Raw genomic sequence first — 22416 nt, 5'->3', positions numbered from 1 at the left:
GCTCTCTCTCCTGTCTGATAGCACTCCTCTGTGCTCTCTCCTGTCTGATAGTACTCCTCTGTATTCTCTCCTGTATGATAGTACTCCTCTGTGCTCTCTCCTGTCTGATAGCACTCCTCTGTGCTCTCTCCTGTCTGATAGCACTCCTCTGTGCTCTCTCCTGTCTGATAGGACTCCACTGTGCTCTCTCCTGTCTGATAGGACTCCTCTGTGCTCTCTTCTGTCTGATAGGACTCCTCTGTGATCTCTCTCCTGTCTGATAGGACTCCCCTGTGCTCTATCCTGTCTGATAGCACTCCTCTGTACTCTCTCCTGTCTGATAGCTCTCCTCTGTACTCTCTCCTGTATGATAGCACTCCTCTGTGCTCTCTCCTGTATGATAGTACTCCTCTGTGCTCTCTCCTGTCTGATAGCACTCCTCTGTGCTCTCTCCTGTCTGATAGTACTCTTCTGTGCTCTCTCCTGTCTGATAGTACTCCTGTGTGCTCTCTCCTGTCTGATAGTACTCCTCTGTGCTCTCTCCTGTCTGATAGTACTCTTCTGTGCTCTCTCCTGTCTGATAGTACTCCTCTGTGCTCTCTCCTGTCTGATAGTACTCCTCTGTGCTCTCTCCTGTCTGATAGTACTCCTCTGTGATTTCTCCTGTCTGATAGAACTCCTCTGTGCTCTCTCCTGTCCGATAGTACTCTTCTGTGCTCTCTCCTGTCTGATAGTACTCCTCTGTGCTCTCTCCTGTCTGATAGTACTCCTCTGTGCTCTCTCCTGTCTGATAGTACTCCTCTGTGCTCTCTCCTGTCTGATAGTACTCCTCTGTGCTCTCTCCTGTCTGATAGTACTCCTCTGTGCTCTCTCCTATCTGATAGGACTCCTCTGTGCTCTCTCCTGTCTGATAGGACTCCTCTGTGCTCTCTTCTGTCTGATAGCACTCCTCTGTACTATCTCCTGTCTGATAGTACTCTTCTGTGCTCTGTCCTATCTGATAGCACTCCTCTGTGCTCTCTCCTGTCTGATAGGACTCCTCTGTGCTCTCTCCTGTCTGATAGGACTCTGCTGTGCTCTCTTCTGTCTGATAGGACTCCTCTGTGATCTCTCCTGACTGATAGGGCTCCACTGTGCTCTCTCTCCTGTCTGATAGGACTCCCCTGTGCTCTCTCCTGTCTGATAGCACTCCTCTGTGCTCTCTTCTGTCTGATAGGACTCCTCTGTGCTTTCTCCTGTCTGATAGGTTTCCTCTGTGCTTTCTCCTGTCTGATAGCACTCCTCTGTGCTCTCTCCTGTCTGATAGCACTCCTCTTTGCTCTCCCCTGTCTGTTAGAACTCCTCTGTGCTCTCTCCTTTCCTATCAGAAAGCTGTTAGCACTCTGATTGGAAAATACTGCCCCCCAAGTTGTAGTGTAGATGTGCAGAACGTAGATCAGCACAGGGCTCTATGGTCCTATCCAGTTCTGGGAGGTCTGAGTGCCTTTCTACGTCACATTGCAGAACACAACCTTTTAGGATTTTCGGAGGATGGATTAACGGATTTTCACTCTATAGTTATCTTTTATAGTTATTGAGGGGCATTTACTAATCTTTTACTATGTAGTCTGGTTTTTACCCTGTTTTTTTCTACTTCATTTTTGACTATGTGCGACAAATTTACTAAATTGTTGCACGGCATTAATAAATTTGGCACACATAGGCAAAAGTGGGAAATTTACTTCATGTAGTAGAAAAAATAGTCTGTTCCTTTTTCCTGCTGTCTGAATAGGTTTGGCTGCTAGATTTCCTTCTGGATCTTTTGTTTTTGAGTTTTTTTTTAGCTTTTTCACCACATCTAAATAATTCAATAACTACAGTGGTCCCTCAAGTTACAATATTAATTGGTTCCAGGAAAACCATTGTAAGTTGAAACCATTGTATGTTGAGACCATAACTCTATGGAAACGTGGTAATTGGTTCTAAAGGCACCAAAATGTCATCCAAAATAGGAAAAAGTGACAAAGAAAAATAAGTAGAACTAATATAGATAAAGCAAATCCTTACATATAAAAGTAAGAAAGATCTGCTGGGAGCTGTAAATCACTGTCTATGTCAGTGTTTCCCAAGCAGGGAGCCTCCAGCTGTTGCAAAACTATAACTCCCAGCATGCCTGGACAGCCAAAGGCTGTCCGGGCATGCTGGGAGTTGTAGTTTTGCAAAAGATGGGGCCACCCTGCTTGGCAAACACTGGTCTATGTAGAGGACAGGATCTTCTTCAGGGGTCCTGTACAGTACAGGCAATGTCCCAAACAAGTAATGGAATCGCCCTCACCTGGTGTCCAAAAGAGCAGCTAACCCTGATACAGGTAAAGTGTACAGAACATGTAATACCAGACACCAGTCAGTGCATACACTTCAGTAATACAGGGGTTTTACCAGTGAATGCCCATTTTGATTGGTTGGTTCTTCCAGCCATTGACACGTTTTACAGATCTGGACTGTCTGTAGCATTGTATGTTGAGTCTGGTTTCAACTTACGATGGTCCAGAAAAGACCATTGTATGTTGAAACTATTGTATGTTGAGGCCATTGTAAGTTGAGGGATCACTGTAAATTGTAGTCATGGCTCAGAAGTGGTAAACGGCGTTTAGTGTGTGTGTGTGTGTTTATTACATTTTTTTAACACAGTTTTTTTCTCCCTAAATGTACTTACACTTTTTTTTTTTTTTTTGGTTACTTCTTCTACAGATCTGTGTATCCTGTGGACTCCTTCGGATTCGGTGGACTACTTCGATGACCAGCGTTTTTCTTTGCTTGATGTTAATAAAATGGTTAACGAGGGCTTGTGGGGGAGTGTTTTTTGTAATAAATTTTTTTTTAAACCTGTTGTGTTTGATTTTTATTTTACTTTACTAGACAGGCTTAGCAGTGGAAGCTGTCTTATAGACTGAGTCCATTACTAAGCCGGGCTTAGCGTTAGCCACAAAAACAGCTAGCGCTAACCCCCAATTATTACCCCGGTACCCAACACCACAGGGGTGCCGGGAAGAGCCGGTACCAACAGGCCCGGAGCGTCAAAAATGGCGCTCCTGGGCCTAGGCGGTAACAGGCTGGCGTTATTTAGGTTGGGGAGGGCCAGTAACAATGGTCCTCGCCCACCCTGGTAACGTCAGGCTGTTACTGTTTGGTTGGTATTTGGTTGAGAATAAAAATAGGGGGACCCTATGCGTTTTTTAAATATATTTAATTATTTATTTTAAAAAAAAAAACGCATAGGGTCCCCCCTATTTTCATTCTCAGCCAAATACCAACCAAACAGTAACAGCCTGACGTTCCCAGGGTGGGCGAGGACCATTGTTACTGGCCCTCCCCAGCCTAAATAACGCCAGCCTGTTACCGCTTAGGCCCAGGAGCGCCATTTTTGACGCTCCAGGCCTGTTGGTACCGGCTCTTCCCGGCACCCCTGTGGCGTTGGGTACCGGGGTAATAATAGGGGGTTAGCGCTAGCTGTTTTTGTGGCTAGCGCTAAGCCCAGGTTAGTAATGGACTCTGTCTATAAGACAGCTTCCACTACTAAGCCTGTCTAGTAAAGTAAGAAAAAAACACAACAGGTTTTAAAAATGTTTTATTACAAAAAACACTCCCCCACAAGCCCTCGTTAACCATTTTATTAAAATCAAATAAAGAAAAACGCTGGTCATCGAAGTAGTCCACCGAATCCGAAGGAGTCCACAGGATACACGGATCTGAAATGAGAAGAAAACAAAAAACATGGGTTAGTACATTTATTATCACCTGCTCACACATCTCCCGCCCCGCACGACTACAACTGCCAGCATGCCCTTACAGAAGGACATGCTGGGAGTTGTAGTTGTGTGGTGCAGGAGATGTGTGGGCAAGTGACAAGCTTGTCCCCTGCCCCCAGCTGCAGGACTACAACTCCCAGCATGCCCTTACAGTAAGGTGGGGCGGAGGCCGGGCACAGTATTTCCCAACCTGGGACTTGTAGTTTTGCAACATCTGGAGGCACCCTGGTTGGGAAACACTGTTTTAGGCCAGTGTTTCCCAACCAGGGTGCCTCCAGATGTTGCAAAACTACAAGCCCCAGCATGCCTGGACAGTCAAAGGCTGTCTAGGCATGCTGGGAGTTGTAGTTTTGCAACATCTGGAGGCAACCTGGCTGGGAAACACTGGCCTAAAACAGTGTTTCCCAACCAAGGTGCCTCCAGATGTTGCAAAACTACAAGTCCCAGCATGCCTGGACAGTCAAAGGCTGTCTAGGCATGCTGGGAGTTGTAGTTTTGCAACATCTGGAGGCAACCTGGCTGGGAAACACTGGCCTAAAACAGTGTTTCCCAACCAGGGTGCCTCCAGATGTTGCAAAACTACAAGCCCCAGCATGCCTGGACAGTCAAAGGCTGTCCAGGCATGCTGGGAGTTGTAGTCTTGCAACATCTGGAGGCACCCTGGTTGGGAAACACTGGCCTAAAACAGTGTTTCCCAACCAGGGTGACTGTTTTAGGCCAGTGTTTCCCAACTGTTTTAGGCCAGTGTTTCCCAACCAGGGTGCCTCCAGCTGTTGCTAAACTACAACTCCCAGCATGCCTGGACAGCCAAAGGCTGTCCAGGCATGCTGGGAGTTGTAGTCTTGCAACAACTGGAGGCACCCTGGTTGGGAAGCCTGCGCAACTTACCGGCTTCCGTAGGATCCAGCGCTGCACGACACTGCCGCGCGACACTGCCGCGCGACAGTGCCGCGCGACGATCTCCGACAGCGATCGTCGCTGGAGCCTCGGAAGGGTAAGTGAACTTCTTCGCCGGTCCCCTTCAGCTGTTTAGTTTTGCAACAGCTGGAGGACTACAGTTTACAGACCACAAACCAGGGGTCTGCAAACTGTGGCCCTCCAGCTGTTGCAAAACTACAACTCCCAGCATGCCTGGACAGCCAATGGCTGTCCAGGCATGCTGGGAGTTGTAGTCTTGCAACATCTGGAGGCACCCTGGTTGGGAAACACTGTTTTAGGCCAGTGTTTCCCAACAAGGGTGCCTCCAGCTGTTGCAAAACTACAACTCCCAGCATGCCCGGACAGCCAAAGGGTGTCCAGGCATGCTGGGAGTTGTAGTCTTGCAACATTTGGAGGCACCCTGGTTGGGAAGCTTGCGCAACTTACCGGCTTCCGTAGGATCCAGCGCTGCACGACACTGCCGCGCGACACTGCCGCGCGACAGTGCCGCGCGACGATCTCCGTCAGCGATCGTCGCTGGAGCCTCGGAAGGGTAAGTGAACTTCTTCGCCGGTCCCCTTCAGCTGTTTAGTTTTGCAACAGCTGGAGGACTACAGTTTACAGACCACACACCAGTGGTCTGCAAACTGTGGCCCTCCAGCTGTTGCAAAACTACAACACCCAGCATGCCCTGACAGCCAAAGCCTATGGCTCTCAGGGCAGGAGCCCGGGCTGACATTACAGTGCAGCCGCCCGGGCTCCTCATACGGTCTCCCCGCTACCCCCCTTGTCTCCCGCCCGGGCTCCTCATACGGCCTCCCCGCTACCCCCCCCTTGTCTCCCGCCCGCGCCGCTCAGCTCCCGCTGCTACAAGACTACAACTCCCAGCATGTCCTCACTGTAAGGGCATGCTGGGACTTGTAGTCTTGCAACAGCAGACACATGGGAGTTGTGTGGCGCTGGCAGGTGAGAGGGGGGATGTAAATCACTGTAGTGTCCCGGTAGCGCAGTGAGGGTAGCGGGGAGAAAGTATGTCGGAGCCCGGGCGGCAGTAGCTTTTCCTGCTCCATGTTGGAGCTGGAGTAAATTTAGTCAATTTTTATGGCCGTTGCGACAGTTTATTGCGCAACTGCGACTGTCTCAGTTAATAAATTCCTGACCACTGCAAGTAAAAAGTGAAAACTTGCGTAAATTAAGCGGGAAATTTTTTTTTGACTTTCTAGCTCTTGCTAGGGAAAGTCGCACAATTTATAGGGTAGGCGCAATTGCGACAATTTTGCGCCAAAAATAGTCAGAAAAAAATGACTAAACCCCTTAGTAAATGCCTGTCATTGTTCTTTTACTGATTTATCTTTCCAGCTGCAATATCGCCAATTTCTGTTTCCCTGTGCTGTGACCGCCTCACTTCCTCCCATACAATATCAAAGGTGAAGCCCCCTTGTCTGTGTAAACCTTCCAAAAAAGTATGCTATAAGTAAGTCAGAGGATGTCGGCTAAAATGCCATTTCATAGCTCATAAGGTTGAAAAAGGACCAGAGTCCATCAAGTGCAACCTATAACCCTAATGAGTCCCTAATGAGTCCCTACTGCGTCCCTACTGAGTTGATCCAGAGGAAGGCAAAAAAAAACCTCATACTTGAGGTAAAAATTCCTTCCCGACTCCAAATATGGCATCAGAATAAATCCCTGGATCATCGTTCTGTTCCTATAAATATAATATACATAACCTATAATGTTATTATTCTCCAAAAATACATCCAGACCCCTTTTTAAATTATTTTACAAAGTTCCCCATGACCACCTCCTCCGGGAGAGAATTCCACAGTCTCACTGCTCTTACAGTAAAGAACCCCCATCTGTGCTGGTGTAGAAACCTTCTTTCCTCTAGACGTGGAGGATGCCCCCTTGTTATAGATACAGTCCTGGGTATAAATAGATCATGGAGAGATCTCTGTACGGTCCCTGATATATTTATACATAGTTATTAGGTCTCCCCTAAGCCTTCTTTTTTCTAAACTAAATAACCCTAATTCTGATAATCTTTCTGGGTACTGTAGTCCTCCCATTCCCCGTATTACTCTGGTTACCCGTCTTTGAACCCTCTCCAGCTCCACTGTATCTTTCTTGTACACTGGTGCCCAGTACTGTACACAGTATTCCATGTGTGGTCTGACCAGTACTGTACACAGTATTCTATGTGTGGTCTGACCAGTACTGTACACAGTATTCTATGTGTGGTCTGACCAGTACTGTACACAGTATTCTATGTGTGGTCTGACCAGTACTGTACACATTATTCTATGTGTGGTCTGACCAGTACTGTACACAGTATTCTATGTGCGGTCTGACCAGTAATGTACACAGTATTCTATGTGTGGTCTGACCAGTACTGTACACAGTATTCTATGTGTAGTCTGACCAGTACTGTACACAGTATTCTATGTGCGGTCTGACCAGTAATGTACACAGTATTCCATGTGTGGTCTGACCAGTAATGTACACAGTATTCCATGTGCGGTCTAACCAGTACTGTACACAGTATTCTATGTGCGGTCTGACCAGTACTGTACACAGTATTCCATGTGCGGTCTAACCAGTACTGTACACAGTATTCTATGTGCGGTCTGACCAGTACTGTACACAGTATTCTATGTGTGGTCTGACCAGTACTGTACACAGTATTCTATGTGTGATCTGACCAGTACTGTACACAGTATTCTATATGTGGTCTGACTAGTGATTTGTACAGCGGTAGAATTATTTCCTTGTCGTGGGCATCTATGCCCCTATTGATGCCCCCCATGATTTTATTTGCCTTGGCAGCAGCTGCCCGACACTGGTCACTACAGCTAAATTTACTATTAACTAAGAATCCTAAATCCTTTTCCACGTCAGTCGTCCCAAGTGTGCTCCAGTTTAATACAAAACCCCAGCCCAGATTTTTCTTCCCCATGTGCATTACCTTACATTTATCAGTGTTGAAACTCATCAGCCACTTCTCAGTCCAAACCTCCAACCTATCCAGATCCATTTGTAACAGTTCACTGTCCTCTATTGTGTTATCTACTATACATAGTGCACTGTCCTCTATAGTACATCAAAGCTGTATAGCAATATTCCCATTAAACATGTCAGTAGCTGAACTGTTTCCTTCATTTCTAGCATAGAATGATAACTAAGCAATAGCTGTAGTGCAGCTCACCATCTCACCATCACTGACAGCATTAGGTGGCTCTATTAAGGGCAAAGTTATTACCATTACCATGTCTATGATGGCCACCATAGGGCCAATATCCTAAAATTTTGTTTTCTTATTCTATTGTCCCTAGTTTTATCTCCTGATGATGCTGCCACCATCCGGGTGAAACACACAGGGGCATTTGTGTTTTTCTTTTTTCACATGGTTGTGTATGCCACCTGCACTTTATTGATTTTTCTTTCTTGCTGGTGTATATATCTACCTCATATCTATCTATCTATCTCATATCTATCTATCTCATATCTATCTATCTATCTATATATATCTATCTCATATCTATCTATCTATATCATATCTATCTATCTATCTCATATTTATCTATCTATCTCATATTTATCTATCTCATATCTATCTATCTCATATCTATCTATCTATCTCATATCTATCTATCTCATATTTATCTATCTCATATCTATCTATCTATCTAAAGGAAAGGATCGCAGCACACAAGAAGTTCAATAAAGTGCAGTGTTTATTCCATCCTCAGCAAACGAAGTGTGATGTTTCTGCGGTCTCTCAACGCCTATTTCACCTATCTATCTTTCTATCTATCTATCTATCTATCTCATATCTATCGATCTATCTATCTAGAAAATCCTTATAAATCCGCAGCACACTAGTCCATTGTGGTGAAAAAAAGGCAAAGTTTTTTCCATCATGTGAATGTCATACAGCGATGTTTCTGCTGGCTCTCTCAGCCTTTCTCAAGCTCATACAAGTGTTGCTGATCACCCATTATATCATGGCAACCATTACAAAGTCAATTACAACTCAAATCATATACAGAAAATACACACAGAAAGGTATACAAAAGTTCAATCCATAATGTGCATAAACATGTGCTTATCATACCCATACCCAGAAACGTCGCTGTATGACATTCACACGATGGAATAAACTTTTCCTTTTATTTCACCACAATGGACTAGTGTGCTGCGGATTTATAGTTTTGGACCTCTGACCAGGGTCTGGTTCTGCGTGCACCCATTTATATTGAGCTCTGGGAGTGCTGTTTCTCTTTGGATTACTATCTATCTATCTATCTATCTCATATCTATCTATCGATCTATCTATCTATCTCATATCTATCTATCTATCTCATATTTATCTATCTCATATCTATCTATCTATCTATCTATCTATTTATCTCTCATATCTATCTATCTATCTATCTATCTATCTATCTCCTATCTATCTCATATCTATCTATCTATCTATCTCATATCTATCTATCTATCTGTCTCATATCTATCTCATATCTATCTATCTATCTATCTATCTCATATATATCTATCTCATATCTACCTATCTATCTATCTATCTATCTATCTATCTACCTCATATCTATCTATCTATCTCATATCTATCTATCTATCTATCTATTTATCTCTCATATCTATCTATCTATCTCCTATCTATCTCATATCTATCTATCTATCTATCTATCTATCTATCTCATATCTATCTATCTATCTATCTATCTGTCTCATATCTATCTCATATCTATCTATCTATCTATCTATCTATCTATCTACCTATCTATCTCATATCTATCTATCTATCTATCTATCTATCTATCTCATATCTATCTCATATCTATCTCATATCTATCTATCTATCTATCTATCTACTTGGCCCTGCAATCAGGTATAGGAACCTATATCGGATGTGGTTTTGCTTAGTCCACCTGTACTTTTTATTGGGTCAGATGTATGCTTTACGTCGTATGTCCCATTGCCAGTACAAGAGCTTCTATGTTACTTTGATAGCTTCTTTGATCCTACAAGTGGATCAGTGAGAACCATCTCCAGCGCCGAGCCACACACTTGTCACCATAGTTGTATACGTTTTGCAATATTGAGGTTTTGTAAAGTTCCTTATTGAGGCTTCCCTTTAGAATGTTGAGGTAGAGGATTTTGTGAAATTAATTTCTAGAATAGAACTCGAGCCCCATTTACTTTCACAATAAAAAGTTTGAGATGAGTCATTGAATGGAAACGGTTTGTGGTCGTTTGTGACCCTAACACCAGACTTCGTTGCATATAAGGGTCATGACGTTTAAGAAAGACGGCGTGAGGCCGTTGAAACGTCGCATTCACTGCTGACCATAGGTCAATAAACACTGCATTTGATTTGATACTTGGAGTGCTGTTGGAATCTTCTTGTTTCGTAATATTGTATCTATCTTTCTCATATCTATCTCATTTCTATTTATCTATCTCATATCTATTTATCTATCTCATATCTATTTATCTATCTATCTCATATCTATCTATCTCATATCTATTTATCTATCTATCTCATATCTATCTATCTATCTCATATCTATTTATCCATCTATCTATCTATCTATCTATCTATCAATCTATCTATATCATATCTGTCTATCTATCTATCCATCCATCTATCTATCTATCTATCTATCTATCCATCCATCTATCTATCTATCTATCTATCTATCTATCTCATATCTATTTATCTATCTATATCATATCTATCTCATATCTATCTTGTTAGAATCCGGGTACAGAGAGGATACTGGTGGTGGATCCTCTGTGTCAGTGAGGTGATGACGTGGGCCGTACCAGGGGAACGGAGTCTAAGGGGTTACTGGTTTTCACCAGAGCCCGCCGCAAAGCGGGATGGACTTGCTGCGGCAGGTGACCCCCAGGTCGTTCCACCCGATAGCGACTCAACCCCAACTGACGGCTGAGATAGGCGCGGTACAAGGGATTAGGCAAGAGCAAGGTCGGACGTAGCAGAAGGTCAGGGCAGGCAGCAAGGATCGTAGTCAGGGGCAACGGCAGAAGGTCTGGAACACTGGCTAGGAACACACAAGGAAACGCTTTCACTGGCACAAGGGCAACAAGATCCGGTGATGCTGGGAAGGGGAAGTGAGGTAATATAGGCTAGGGCGCAGGTGAATGCACTAATTGGGCCAGGCGCCAATCAGCGGCGCACTGGCCCTTTAAATCGCAGAGAGCCGGCGTGCGCGCGCCCTAGGGATCGGGGTTGCGCGCACCGGAACTGAACAGACAGAGGACAGGTTGGGTAAGAAGACTGGGATGCGAACCGCGAGCGGGCGCGTCCCGCATGGCGGGTTGCATCCCCGCCAGAGACACTAACGCAGCTCTCCCGGTCAGCAGGTCTGACCGGGGCGCTGCGACAAGGTAAACGCTGCAAGCGCTTCGGGGAGGAGCGGGGACCTGGAGCGCTCGGTGTAACATATCTATCTATCTAGTCGGACAAAAGCAGCAGCACACCGATCTACATGAATATGTGTCAGGTTTTATTCATCAAGCTTGACAAAGACGTGTGAGACGGTCGAAACTTTTTTGCATCTGATGAATAAAACCTGACACATATTCATCTAGACCGGTGTGCTGCTGCTTTTGTCCCACTGGTTATCTGTGGGAGCCCTTGACCCAGGCTTGGCCAGCTTGCACCTGCATCAACCATTGGGAGTGCGGTTCTCTTTTGGAATCTATCTGTCTATCTCATATCTATCTATCTCATACCTATCTATCGATATATCTCATATCTATCTATCTCATATCTATCTATCTCATAGCTATCTATCTCATATCTATCTCATATCTATCTATCTATCTATCTATTTATCTCATATCTCTCTATCTCATATCTATTTATCTCATATCTATCTATCTATCTATCTATCTCATATCTATCTATTTATCTAGCAACAGAAGAATACAGCAGCACACTACTATCACAAAGATATAGATAAAACATGAGTATATAGATACAACATGAAAAGCTATACAGCTATGGTGCAATAAATGGAAATATAAAATTATGAAGTTATGAAATAGTGAGGTAATTAGCTTGCAATTTGGCAGCTAAATAGCTTGGACCGTCCCACCACGGTAAGGTGACCTCATTTGGGACGGACCCTACACTATGAATATGCCTCTGTGTGATCAGTTAAGCAGGCATTGCAGGATCTGAAACATCCAATACACCTTATATACACCTGATAGAGGTGGGTGGGGTGCAAGAGCCAACATGGAGGTAGCCACTCCCCCGTATGTACAATACAGATAAAAGGATAAGTTAGCCAGCACTATTGATTCCAAACTATTATATGGACCTGGCCTACAGGTGCAGGCTGCTGGGATAAAACTACAGCAAATATATCTATTTATCTATTTCTATTTACAAAACAATACATGAATAATATACAGTTGTCCCTCAAGCTATTGAAACCAGGTAATTGGTTCTGAAGCCCCATAACTAATATAGATAAAGCAAGTCCTTACATATAAAAGTAGGAAGGTTCTGCTGGGAGCTGTAATCACTGTCTATATAGAGGACAGGAGCTTCTTCAGGGTCCTGTACATTACACACAATGTCCTAAAAAAGTAACATGGAGCCGCCCTCACCTGGTGTTTAAAGGAGCAGATAACCCTGTACTGAAGGGGGCGCTACCAGACATCAGTCAGTGCATACACTTCAGTAATACAGGTAAAGAGTACAGAACATGTAATACCTCCCTGTACTGTTGGGGGCGCTACCAGACACCAGTCAGTGCATGTGCTTCAGTAATACAGGTAAAGAGTACAGAACATGTAATACCTCCCTGTACTGTAGGGGGCGCTACCAGACACCAGTCAGTGTATACACTTCAGTAATACAGGTAAAGAGTACAGAACATGTAATACCTCCCTGTATTGTAGGGGGCGCTACCAGACACCAGTCAGTGCATACACTTCAGTAATACAGGTAAAGAGTACAGAACATGTAATACCTCCCTGTACTGTAGGGGGCGCTACTTGACACCAGTCAGTGTATACACTTCAGTAATACAGGTAAAGAGTACAGAACATGTAATACCTCCCTGTACTGTAGGGGGCGATACCAGACACCAGTCAGTGCATGCACTTCAGTAAAACAGGTAAAGACTACAGAACATGTAATACCTCCCTGTACTGTAGGGGGCGCTACCAGGTACCAGTCAGTGCATACACTTCAGTAATACAGGTAAAGAGTACAGAACATGTAATACCTCCCTGTACTGTAGGCGGCGCTACCAGACACCAGTCGGTGCATGCACTTCAGTAATACAGGTAACGAGTACAGAACATGTAGTAACTTGTAACCTGAGGCAATTGTGAGTTGAGGGATCACTGTACAGTACTGAATTAATACTAGTATTGTATTTCTCTAGGACTTTGCTTGTGGGATCCACCATTACTTAGTGAAGGAATATATAACACAGATTATGAAGAGGAAACTTCGCCTCAATCATTTAAGAAGGAAAAAAGCAGCGCAGAAAATGAGAGAAGAAGGTGACCTGATAAATAAGGCTGCGGACGACATGGTACGGAGAATGGTCACCAACAAGTGGTTCTGTGCCAGCAAAATATAATATTGGGGTAGGGTCCCCCAATAGTTTAATGTCGATAAAACTCTGTCTGCAAGTGTTGGCCAATGGCTTCATCCTTTATATCAGTAATATGGTGGTTTTACCAATCCTACATCCATTGGCCACCACGTGCACTATGTAAGTTGGGACTTTACTCTAAAATGGTTAAGTAACAAACAATATATGGTGTACCTCCAATGTTGTGGGTACTTTTATGAAAAATGATTATAGTGCAGCACTGTGCACAATAATTATTGTCCCATTAACTAAAGCGGACAGTGATGGCGTCCAGAATCCTGTTGCTGTCAATGGGCAGATGATAATGATCAGACAGTTTTCTTGTGTAGAATATGTGGGTTCAAGCAGGGGAATCCCCCCCACAATCTGTTGATCACGGGGAAGTCCAGCCGTAGGGGAATCTATCACTATGATTGAGCCCTTTTAAGCAGAATGCCAGCTTTACTATTGGGCGTTATGACATTCACTACATAGTCCACCCCAAAGCACCAAAGAAAGGTTCTGCAAAGAAGACTGTCAGGACGGGGGTCAAGGAGGAGCAGCTCTAGACTCCACCCACAACACCTGTCTGTGTCTACTTAGACCAGTGTTTTCCAACCAGGGTACTTTCGGCTTTTGCCAAACTCCAACTACCAGCATGCCTGGACAGCCGAAGGCTGTCCAGTCATGCTGGGAGTTGAAGTTTTGCAATAGCTGGAGGCACCCTGGTTGGGAAACACAGACTTAAACTATCCACAATAGATAGCGCCCCCCAATTGGGTGACGGCTTCTTTTCTCAGCCAGCAGAGGGAAGGTCATAATCAGGGCAGAGGCTCAGAATCAAAGAGAGTATGTCAAGGTCCGAAAGCACAAGGCAGAAGAGGAAAGCCGGGTCAGAAGCATAAAGTCAGTAACACACCAGTACTATCCAGCAGAGAACACATGTGAGGCTTGATAAGACCAATCATTGGGCACAGTCGCCTGTTTAAGGGTGCATTCACACCACATTTTTGCTACACGGGGACCAGATCTAGCTGGGGGGAGTGGAAACTGGGACCCCCCCACCACTTAAACAGCCGGATCCAGTCCCTGTATAGCTAAAATGTGGCATTAATGCACCCTAAGTCTAATGTGGTCAGACAGTGTGGGACTCCAATGCTGAGCCTAATTTGCCTATAATCAGAAGAAAGAGTCAAGACAAAGTATAGAGAGCGGCAAAGTACAAAGTCAACAGGCAAAAGCATTGTCAGGATACAGGCAGAAGGTCAAATTACAGAAGGTAAATGAGGATAAACAGACACAGGGAACAAGGTTCTCTGGACTCACAAACTGAATTGCATGATTCATTTTAGAGTTGCTGATTGGCCGAGAGGGATCATGTGATACGCTCTGTGACTCCACAGAACTGGTGAGAACTGTACCCAAGAGGGTATGCACATTCTGCTCATGCTGTGCATGGTGTTAGATTACAGCATTGTTTCCCTGCCAGTGTGCCTCCAGCTGTTGCAAAACGACAACTCCCAGCTTGATGGGAATTGTAGTTTTGCAACAGCTGAAGGCACACTGGTTGGAAAACACTGGACTATGGACACTTTGATAACATTTCTTTGACTATGTGTAGACTCATTGCCCTATAGCTTATTATTGGGCTCAATCTTGCCCTAAACCTTCTGACAGTAGGAGTATATATTTTTATTTTAGGGCTCCAATCTGAACAATCTGCATTACGCAATTCACTGCATTTCTGAAATCCTTGGTGTCAAGAAATCAGATGACATAAAACCTAAACTGGAAGAACTGTTCAACCTGTATCCAGATATCAGGTACCGTAAAGTTACGACGAATTCTACAACCATTGTGCTCAAGAAAGAGTCAAAGAACCTCATTCACATTATGTATTAAAGGCCGTGCATTTTTTATGACCACAGTGTTATGTATCCCATAGATCACCGCAATGTAAACTACTATCTAGATCTTGGCTGTGGTTTTCATAAGGTACAGCGATGGGGTTTCCACTGATGCAACTGATGGTCACTTAGAAACATCACAACAGGACACTTATAATGGGATGGCTACATTATATAGAAATGGGGAAAATACCTCAATAAAAAAAAAAAAAAAAAACGTGGCACCACAATGGAATTTCCATTGAATGATGATCACATGTGACAATCACAATGTAAATTTTGATGGGATGTATACATAGCTATGGGATGTAGAAAATGTGATATAATCACATGACTCTCATATTGGGATAGTTACATTGTTATGTGACAGAATTAATACTCAGACAAAAGCAGACAGATAGTTGGCACGACATAATGGATCAGCTGTCAATCAACAAATTAATAAGGCAAATGCTATAGGAACATACACATGGAAGGTGCTCAACCCTGTGAGAGGAATAAGGAGGAGGTGAAATCTTTATAATAAACTAGAGTACGTGGCACTCACCCACTGTTGTGTGTCCAGATGAGCTTCTTTATTTAGAACTTTAAAAATGGACATAGGTGCAAAATGACAAAAAGGCAGAGGCAAGTGCCCCATGTTCCCGATCCTAGCGCCATCCTTGGCACAGTGATTATGACCCCATAGACCTGAAACCAAGCCTCCGTCCTTGTGCATACCTGTTTACTCTCTACATCACATGGCTCTGTAACTGCTACATCATAAGCATGATAATGTATTTGTCACATACCATTATCAATTGCATAAATGGAGACCCCACAGCGGTACTGTATGGAAACCACAACCAAACTCTGTATTCATAGAAACATAGAATGTGTCGGCAGATAAAAACCATTTGGCCCATCTAGTCTGCCCAATAATCTGAATCCTATCAATAGTCCCTGGCCCTATCTTATATGAAGAATAGCCTTATGCCTATCCCATGCATGCCTAAACTCCTTTACTGTATTTGCAGCGACCACTTCTGCAGGAAGGCTATTCCATGCATCCACTACTCTCTCAGTAAAGTAATACTTCCTGATATTTCTGCAGAAACCTTTGCCCCTCTAATTTATAACTATGTCCTCTTGTGGTAGTTTTTCTTCTTTTAAATATCTTCTCCTCCTTTACCGTGTTGATTCCCTTTATGTATATAAAGTCTCTATCATATCCCCTCTGTCCCTTCTTTCTTCTATACATGTTAGGGTCCTTTAACCTTTCCTGGTAAGTTTTATCCTGCAATCCATGTACTAGTTTAGTATCTATATCCTTCTGGAGATACGGCCTCCAGTACTGCACACAATACTCCAAGTGAGGTCTCACCAGTGTTCTGTACAGCGGCATGAGCATTTCTCTCTTTCTACTGCTTATACCTATCATGAGGATGGTAGTATTAATTCTATCTAGTTGATTAGAAAAAGTGGCACTCACCCACTGTTGTATTTCCAAATGAGCTTCTTTACTTACGAACGTAGGTACAGGACAATAAAAAGGAAATGCAAGTTCCCCATCTGCCTGACCCTAGCCCCACCTTTGGCACAGTGACTATGACCCCCATACACGTGGAGCCGAGCATCTGTCCTTGTGCATACCTGTTCACTTTCTATATCACATGGGACTGTAACTGTTGCATCATAAACGTGATAATGTATTTGTCACATGGGATTATCGATTGCATGAATGGAGACCCCACTGCGGTACCAACTGGAAACCACAACCAAACTCTGTATACATGATGGTCGTACTAATTCTATATAACAGGTGAGACATTAAGGCAATGACACGTTTCGGGAACCTAATTTCTCTTAATCAGATTCAATGTTTTACATTACTGTTAAAGGGGTACTCCGCCCCTAGACATCTTATCCCCTATCCAAGGATAGGGGATAAGATGTCTGATCGCAGGGGTCCTGCTGCTGGGGACCCTCACGATCTCTCCTGCAGCCCCCGAGTCATCAGCTCTCTGGAGCTAAGTTTGCTCTGTGGCTGATGACAGGGGCCAGCGGTCCGTGATGTCATGCCTCCACCCCCTCGTGATGTCAAGCCCCCTTAATGCAAGTCTATGGGAGGGGGCATGGCAACAGTCCCGCCCACTACCATAGGCTTGCATTAAGGGGCAGAGTGCGACATCATGAGGGGGCGGATCCATGACATCCCTGTATCGTGAGTCCTGCTGGTCCCTGTATCGTGAGTCATCAGCAACAGAGCAAACCTAGCTCCAGAGAGCTCATGACTCGGGGGCTGCAGGAGAGATCGTGAGGGTCCCCAGCAGCAAGATCCCTGCGATCAGACATCTTATCCCCTATCCTTGGATAGGGGATAAGATGTCTAGGGGCAGAGTACCCCTTTAAATCTTTGGATAGGGGATGTCTGTGGGCGGAATACCCCTTTAAGGAAATCATTTGTATCCTTGACCATGTTACATTACATTTTATTGGAAAATATGCAAAATGGGGAAAAAAGAGACAGGTCGGGGCTTTAAGTGCTGTTCATCCTATGTAGGTATAGGTGTACCGAGTGCCATGTATTTTGCACTCACCTGGTGATGTTTCGCTGCAAGCACAACACAGCTACTTGCATATTATCAGTGATGACTCTTGTTGGGGATACCGATGGTCCTTCCGAGGCTCTGCTGGCAGCCAGGTATTCTCCCTCAGGCCAGAAATGGATAGGGGCAATGTAGAAGTCCAACAAGAGTGTTCGGAGTCACCTAGGAAAGTTGGATACTTAGTTGGATAATTAGGTTGGTGTCGGGTAGAAAAGAAAGTAGTTGGGCACGCCAGAATATTAAAATAGTTTTGCTGGTTTATCAGATCTGTAGTAGACAATGCGTTTCAAGGGGTCTTACCCCTCTTCGCCAGGTCTAAATGCATATTCCCCTATCGGTTCAGATTTTCAAAGGTGAATAGGCACTTAGGGTGTCTATATATACAGTGTAAATTATCAGTATGGATTTAGACCTGATGAAGAGGGGCATAACCCTTTGAAACGCGTTGCCTACTACAGATCTGATAAGCCAGCAATCCTATTTTATTTTAATATCCTGGATTGTACAACTCATTTCTTTTCTCCCCAGAGCCAACCAAAGTATCCAGCTTTCCTTTGAGATTGTATGAGCGCTGCTCTGACCACTCTCGTTGGACTATTACATTTTATTAGGGGACACCTAATTAATTTTCAGTTGTGTGTATGTACGGAGAAGAAGGCATCAGAATCTTTGCCCTGGGTGAAGAAAAGCCTAGCTAGTGTGCTCTTTGTCTTCACCATCCTGGTCTTGGAAAACATTGAATACCGTATATACTCGAGTATAAGACGAGTTTTTCAGCACGATCTTTCCTGCTGAAGACGCCCCCTCGGTTTATACTCGAGTGAACTCTCCGCCTGTCAATCCCTTCATCAGTGGTCTTCAACCTGCGGACCTCCAGATGTTTCAAAACTACAACTCCCAGCATGCCCGGACAGGAGTTGTAGTTTTGAAACATCTGGAGGTCCGCAGGTTGAAGACCACTGCGGCCTTTGTCATCATCCAGCCCCCCCCCCCCTTTAGTTTTCTACTCACCTCCCCTTGATGGGAAGGAAGGGTGAGCTGGTCCGGGCCATCTATGCTGCAGGGACCGTCCGGTGGGGAGGTTTAGTCGTTCCGGGCTGTCCATCTTTACCGGGAGGCCCTCTTCTCCACTCCAGGCCAGCCCCGGACTAGTGACGTTGCCTTGACGACGATGCACAGGGACGTTCATCCGCAGGGACATCACGGACGTCCCTGTGCGTTGTCGTCAAGGCAACGTCACTAGTCCGTGGCCGGCCCGGAGCGGAGAAGAGGGCCTCCCGGTGAAAATGGACAGCCCGGAATGACTACCCCTCCCCACCGGACGGTCCCTGCAGCATAGATGGCCTGGACCAGCTCACCCTTCCTTCCCACCAAGGGGAGGGGAGTAGAAAACTAAGGGGGGGGGGGGGTCTGGATGATGACAAAGGCCGCAGTGGTCTTCAACCTGTGGACCTCCAGATGTTTCAAAACTACAATTCCCAGCATGCCCGGACAGCCGATGGCTGTCCGGGCATTCTGGTAGATGTAGTTTTGCAACATCTGGAGGTCCACAGGTTGAAGACCATTGATAAAGGGATTGACAGGCGGTGATGATGAAGGGGGGAGAGGATGATGACAGGGGTATTAATGACGGGGGTCTGGATGATGACAGGGGTGGGGGGTGATGTATTACCCACCCTAGGCTTATAGTCGAGTCAATTACTTTTCCTGGGTTTTTGGGGTGAAATTAGGGGTCTTGGCTTATATTCGGGTCGGCTTATACTTGAGTATATACGGTATGTTTATCCAGTTCATGATGGATCTTGCATAGTAATGGACCCTGGCATGTACCCAACACTGTGCTGCTTTCCATGGCAAATGATTTTAAAGAGGTGGCAGGGACGGCAATGGGAACGCCTCGGTGCTGCTCTGTGCACTTTGTATTCGCCCACAATTGAGCATCTTGTTGGGGAGAAATCCAATAAATATTCTGAATAATATTATAATATTAATAATTTATATTATAATTAATATATAAATATATAATATATATTAATGTATAATTATATATTAATATATAATATATTAATATTAATAATATCATTATTTTTTTTTTACACCAAATGAGAAAGATATTACAAGTCATAAGTATGAGGTTATAAAATAGGAACTGTTCCAGCATGTAACTAGTCAAATATACCGTAAGTCACTTTTTTCATTTCAGTTTTTTGGTGTCTTGCAGCCAGGACCACGTTTTGTGCATTTTACATCTTTACAGCACCAGAAAAAAGGGAAGACTTCTGGAACATTTCCAAAAACTACAGCAACCAAACCCTTCACCTCTGGAAGCCCAATGGCCAAGATTGTTCTCAGAAATCGAATGTTCAACACAAGCGGCCTGTTTTCCCCTCTGTGGTTATGGTGCCGCCCCGAACCTGGCGAAAGATGACTTTGTGGAAAGAGGTGCGGTGCACGTGGAAGAGGAAAACTCCTTTACAGATGAATAAGGAAGTCCGGGCACCATGAAACTTGAAGATTTGTGAAGATTTGGTCAATTCCTGCAATCAAAGAATTCGGAGGCTTCCTTGGCTTAGACTGGAGGTTATTTAGGTGTCAATGATAGAGCCGCAACATGATGCTGGAAATCTACTGTGAAAGACAACATTCTTCGACATTTTCTTCTACATTTCCTAATTCTACGTAGAAGTGTATTCATACTGTAGAAGTGTAAGTACTGTGTAAGTATCAAGTTGTAAAGAATTCAGGAGTTTCTAGAAACTGTGTGAAAACCCTCGTATTGAGAGACATATTGGTCACCCAGTGTCTCCTGGTGGCAGGACAAGGGTTTCCCATCGGCCTTGTCCCATTAGGCCTTGTCCCGCCACGTGACGCCACTCAGGAATGGATATAATCTGATTAAAGAGAAGGTCTAACGCAGGATATCCCAACCATTATGCCTCCAAGTTGTTGCAAAACTATAACTCCCAGCATGCCCGGACAGCCGACGGCTGTCCGGGCATGCTGGGAGTTGTAGTTTTGCAACAGCTGGACGCACACTGGTTGGGAAACACTGCTATAGTCTAACACCATACACAGCATAAGCACAATTTGCATACCCTCTGGAAACACGGCAAGGATCTCTAGGCTGTAGTTATTCCCAGTTCTGTGGAGTCACAGGGCGTGTCACATGATCCCTCTCATCCAAAATGAATGATGCAGTTTGTGAGTCGGCAGAACCAGCCATTGTTTACCCAGATACTTACCTGGTCGTGGTCCTTGTGTCTTGTGTCTGTTCATCCTTGTTCCCTGTGTCCATTTATCCTCTCTGACCTCCTGTGTCTTGACCTTTGCCTGTACCCTGACGTTACCTTTTCCTCTTGACTTTGTACTTTGCTGCTCTCTATAGGTTGTCCTAACTTTGTCTTTGCCTTTTGTGCCTTATCTGCCCACGTGTTACCTACCTGCAGGCATCTTACAGTATTTATAATGTAACTGTGAAAATATAAAGTATCCAGTGCTGTTGTGATGCAAGCAGAACTGTATCGGACCTATAATTCACTGCCATAATATTTGTAACTTGTTACCATTATAAGATATGTACTATTTATGATATCACATTTCAACCTTAAATGGTCACTAACTTACCTTTCAACAAACTTTGCATTCATTATTAGTAAAAAAAAATATTATAATAATTTGTCTTGAGAAGGACTGAAGGATCCTGGTTACAGCTGCCCATAGAAGTCTATTGAGGGTGGGAGTGACACAAAGAAGCTGTTATATATTCCCCAATGCTGGATTCACTGCTTAAACTAATCAGTACTGATCTATAACATCCTCAATGTTTCTGCTGCTTCTGAGGGTGACAAATTAGGGGGGCAGGAACCTCTTTTCTGCGTGTGCAGTGTATGGAAAACAGCTGAGAGACAACTGCTTATTAGACATAGAGACTGCAGAGGGGAAAACTGGTGAAAAAATGTAATATAATGGCCGGTAATAGTGATACTCCTCGTGTACACACAGGACTTTTTATTCTGAAAGGTTTGTAAGTGACCATTAAAGCTACTTTTCAGGAGCAATAAGCAAACTTTGTGAAATTATTAGATATGGGTATTATCATAAAATTCACAAGAAAACCAAGTGACTTATGAATTTCTATGTAACTAAAATTGTATAAGTAATTTTTCTATTTCAAAAAGAGATAAAGTTTAATGTTAATTTTGAAACCTTTCATTTTCCTTTCTTTCTGCTGAATTTTTGGGAAATCAGTCAGGCCGGGTTCACACAACGGAATTTCCGACCGGAATTTTGCTTAGGAATTTCGGTCAGAAATTGCACCACGTGAAGGTAAAATGCAGGTGAATGGGTTTTCTGTTAACCCGTTCACACTGCGGAATTTTCTGGCCTGGAACTTACGTCAGAAAATTCAGTTTAAATAGTTTCGCCAGGACATTGAACCTGCTCAATGTTCTGGCGGAATCCGGAGAGGGACTTTACGTTCCACTCCGCACTTCATCACACATATTCCAGAATTGATTTCTTTCTTTTAGAAAGACAGTATTTAAATATGGTGGGATCCACAGCTATAGGCCTCATGATGTGGTCTGATCACAGC

At 44.1% G+C, this 22416-nt stretch overlaps 1 protein-coding gene across 3 annotated transcripts in view; it reads left to right on the top strand.

The window, feature by feature from the left end:
- The window catches only part of EXOC3L4 (exocyst complex component 3 like 4), a 175588-nt gene extending 153592 nt beyond the window's left edge, over window positions 1–21996 (top strand). For all 3 annotated transcript variants that reach the window (XM_056545841.1, XM_056545842.1, XM_056545843.1), the window contains 3 exons: window positions 13133–13285; window positions 15029–15150; window positions 20044–21996. In XM_056545841.1, the coding sequence (XP_056401816.1) occupies window positions 13133–13285; window positions 15029–15150; window positions 20044–20308 (540 nt within the window). In that variant the 3' untranslated portion in view covers window positions 20309–21996. The remainder of the gene's footprint in view (window positions 1–13132; window positions 13286–15028; window positions 15151–20043) is intronic.
- The last annotated feature ends 420 nt before the right edge of the window (window positions 21997–22416 follow it).

The sequence above is a fragment of the Hyla sarda genome, chromosome 11 (genome assembly GCF_029499605.1).
Source record: "Hyla sarda isolate aHylSar1 chromosome 11, aHylSar1.hap1, whole genome shotgun sequence".
In the NCBI taxonomy this organism is placed as follows: Eukaryota; Metazoa; Chordata; class Amphibia; order Anura; family Hylidae; genus Hyla; species Hyla sarda.
Note: the sequence above shows the minus strand (reverse complement) of the source record. Positions and strands in the feature narration are given on the sequence as shown.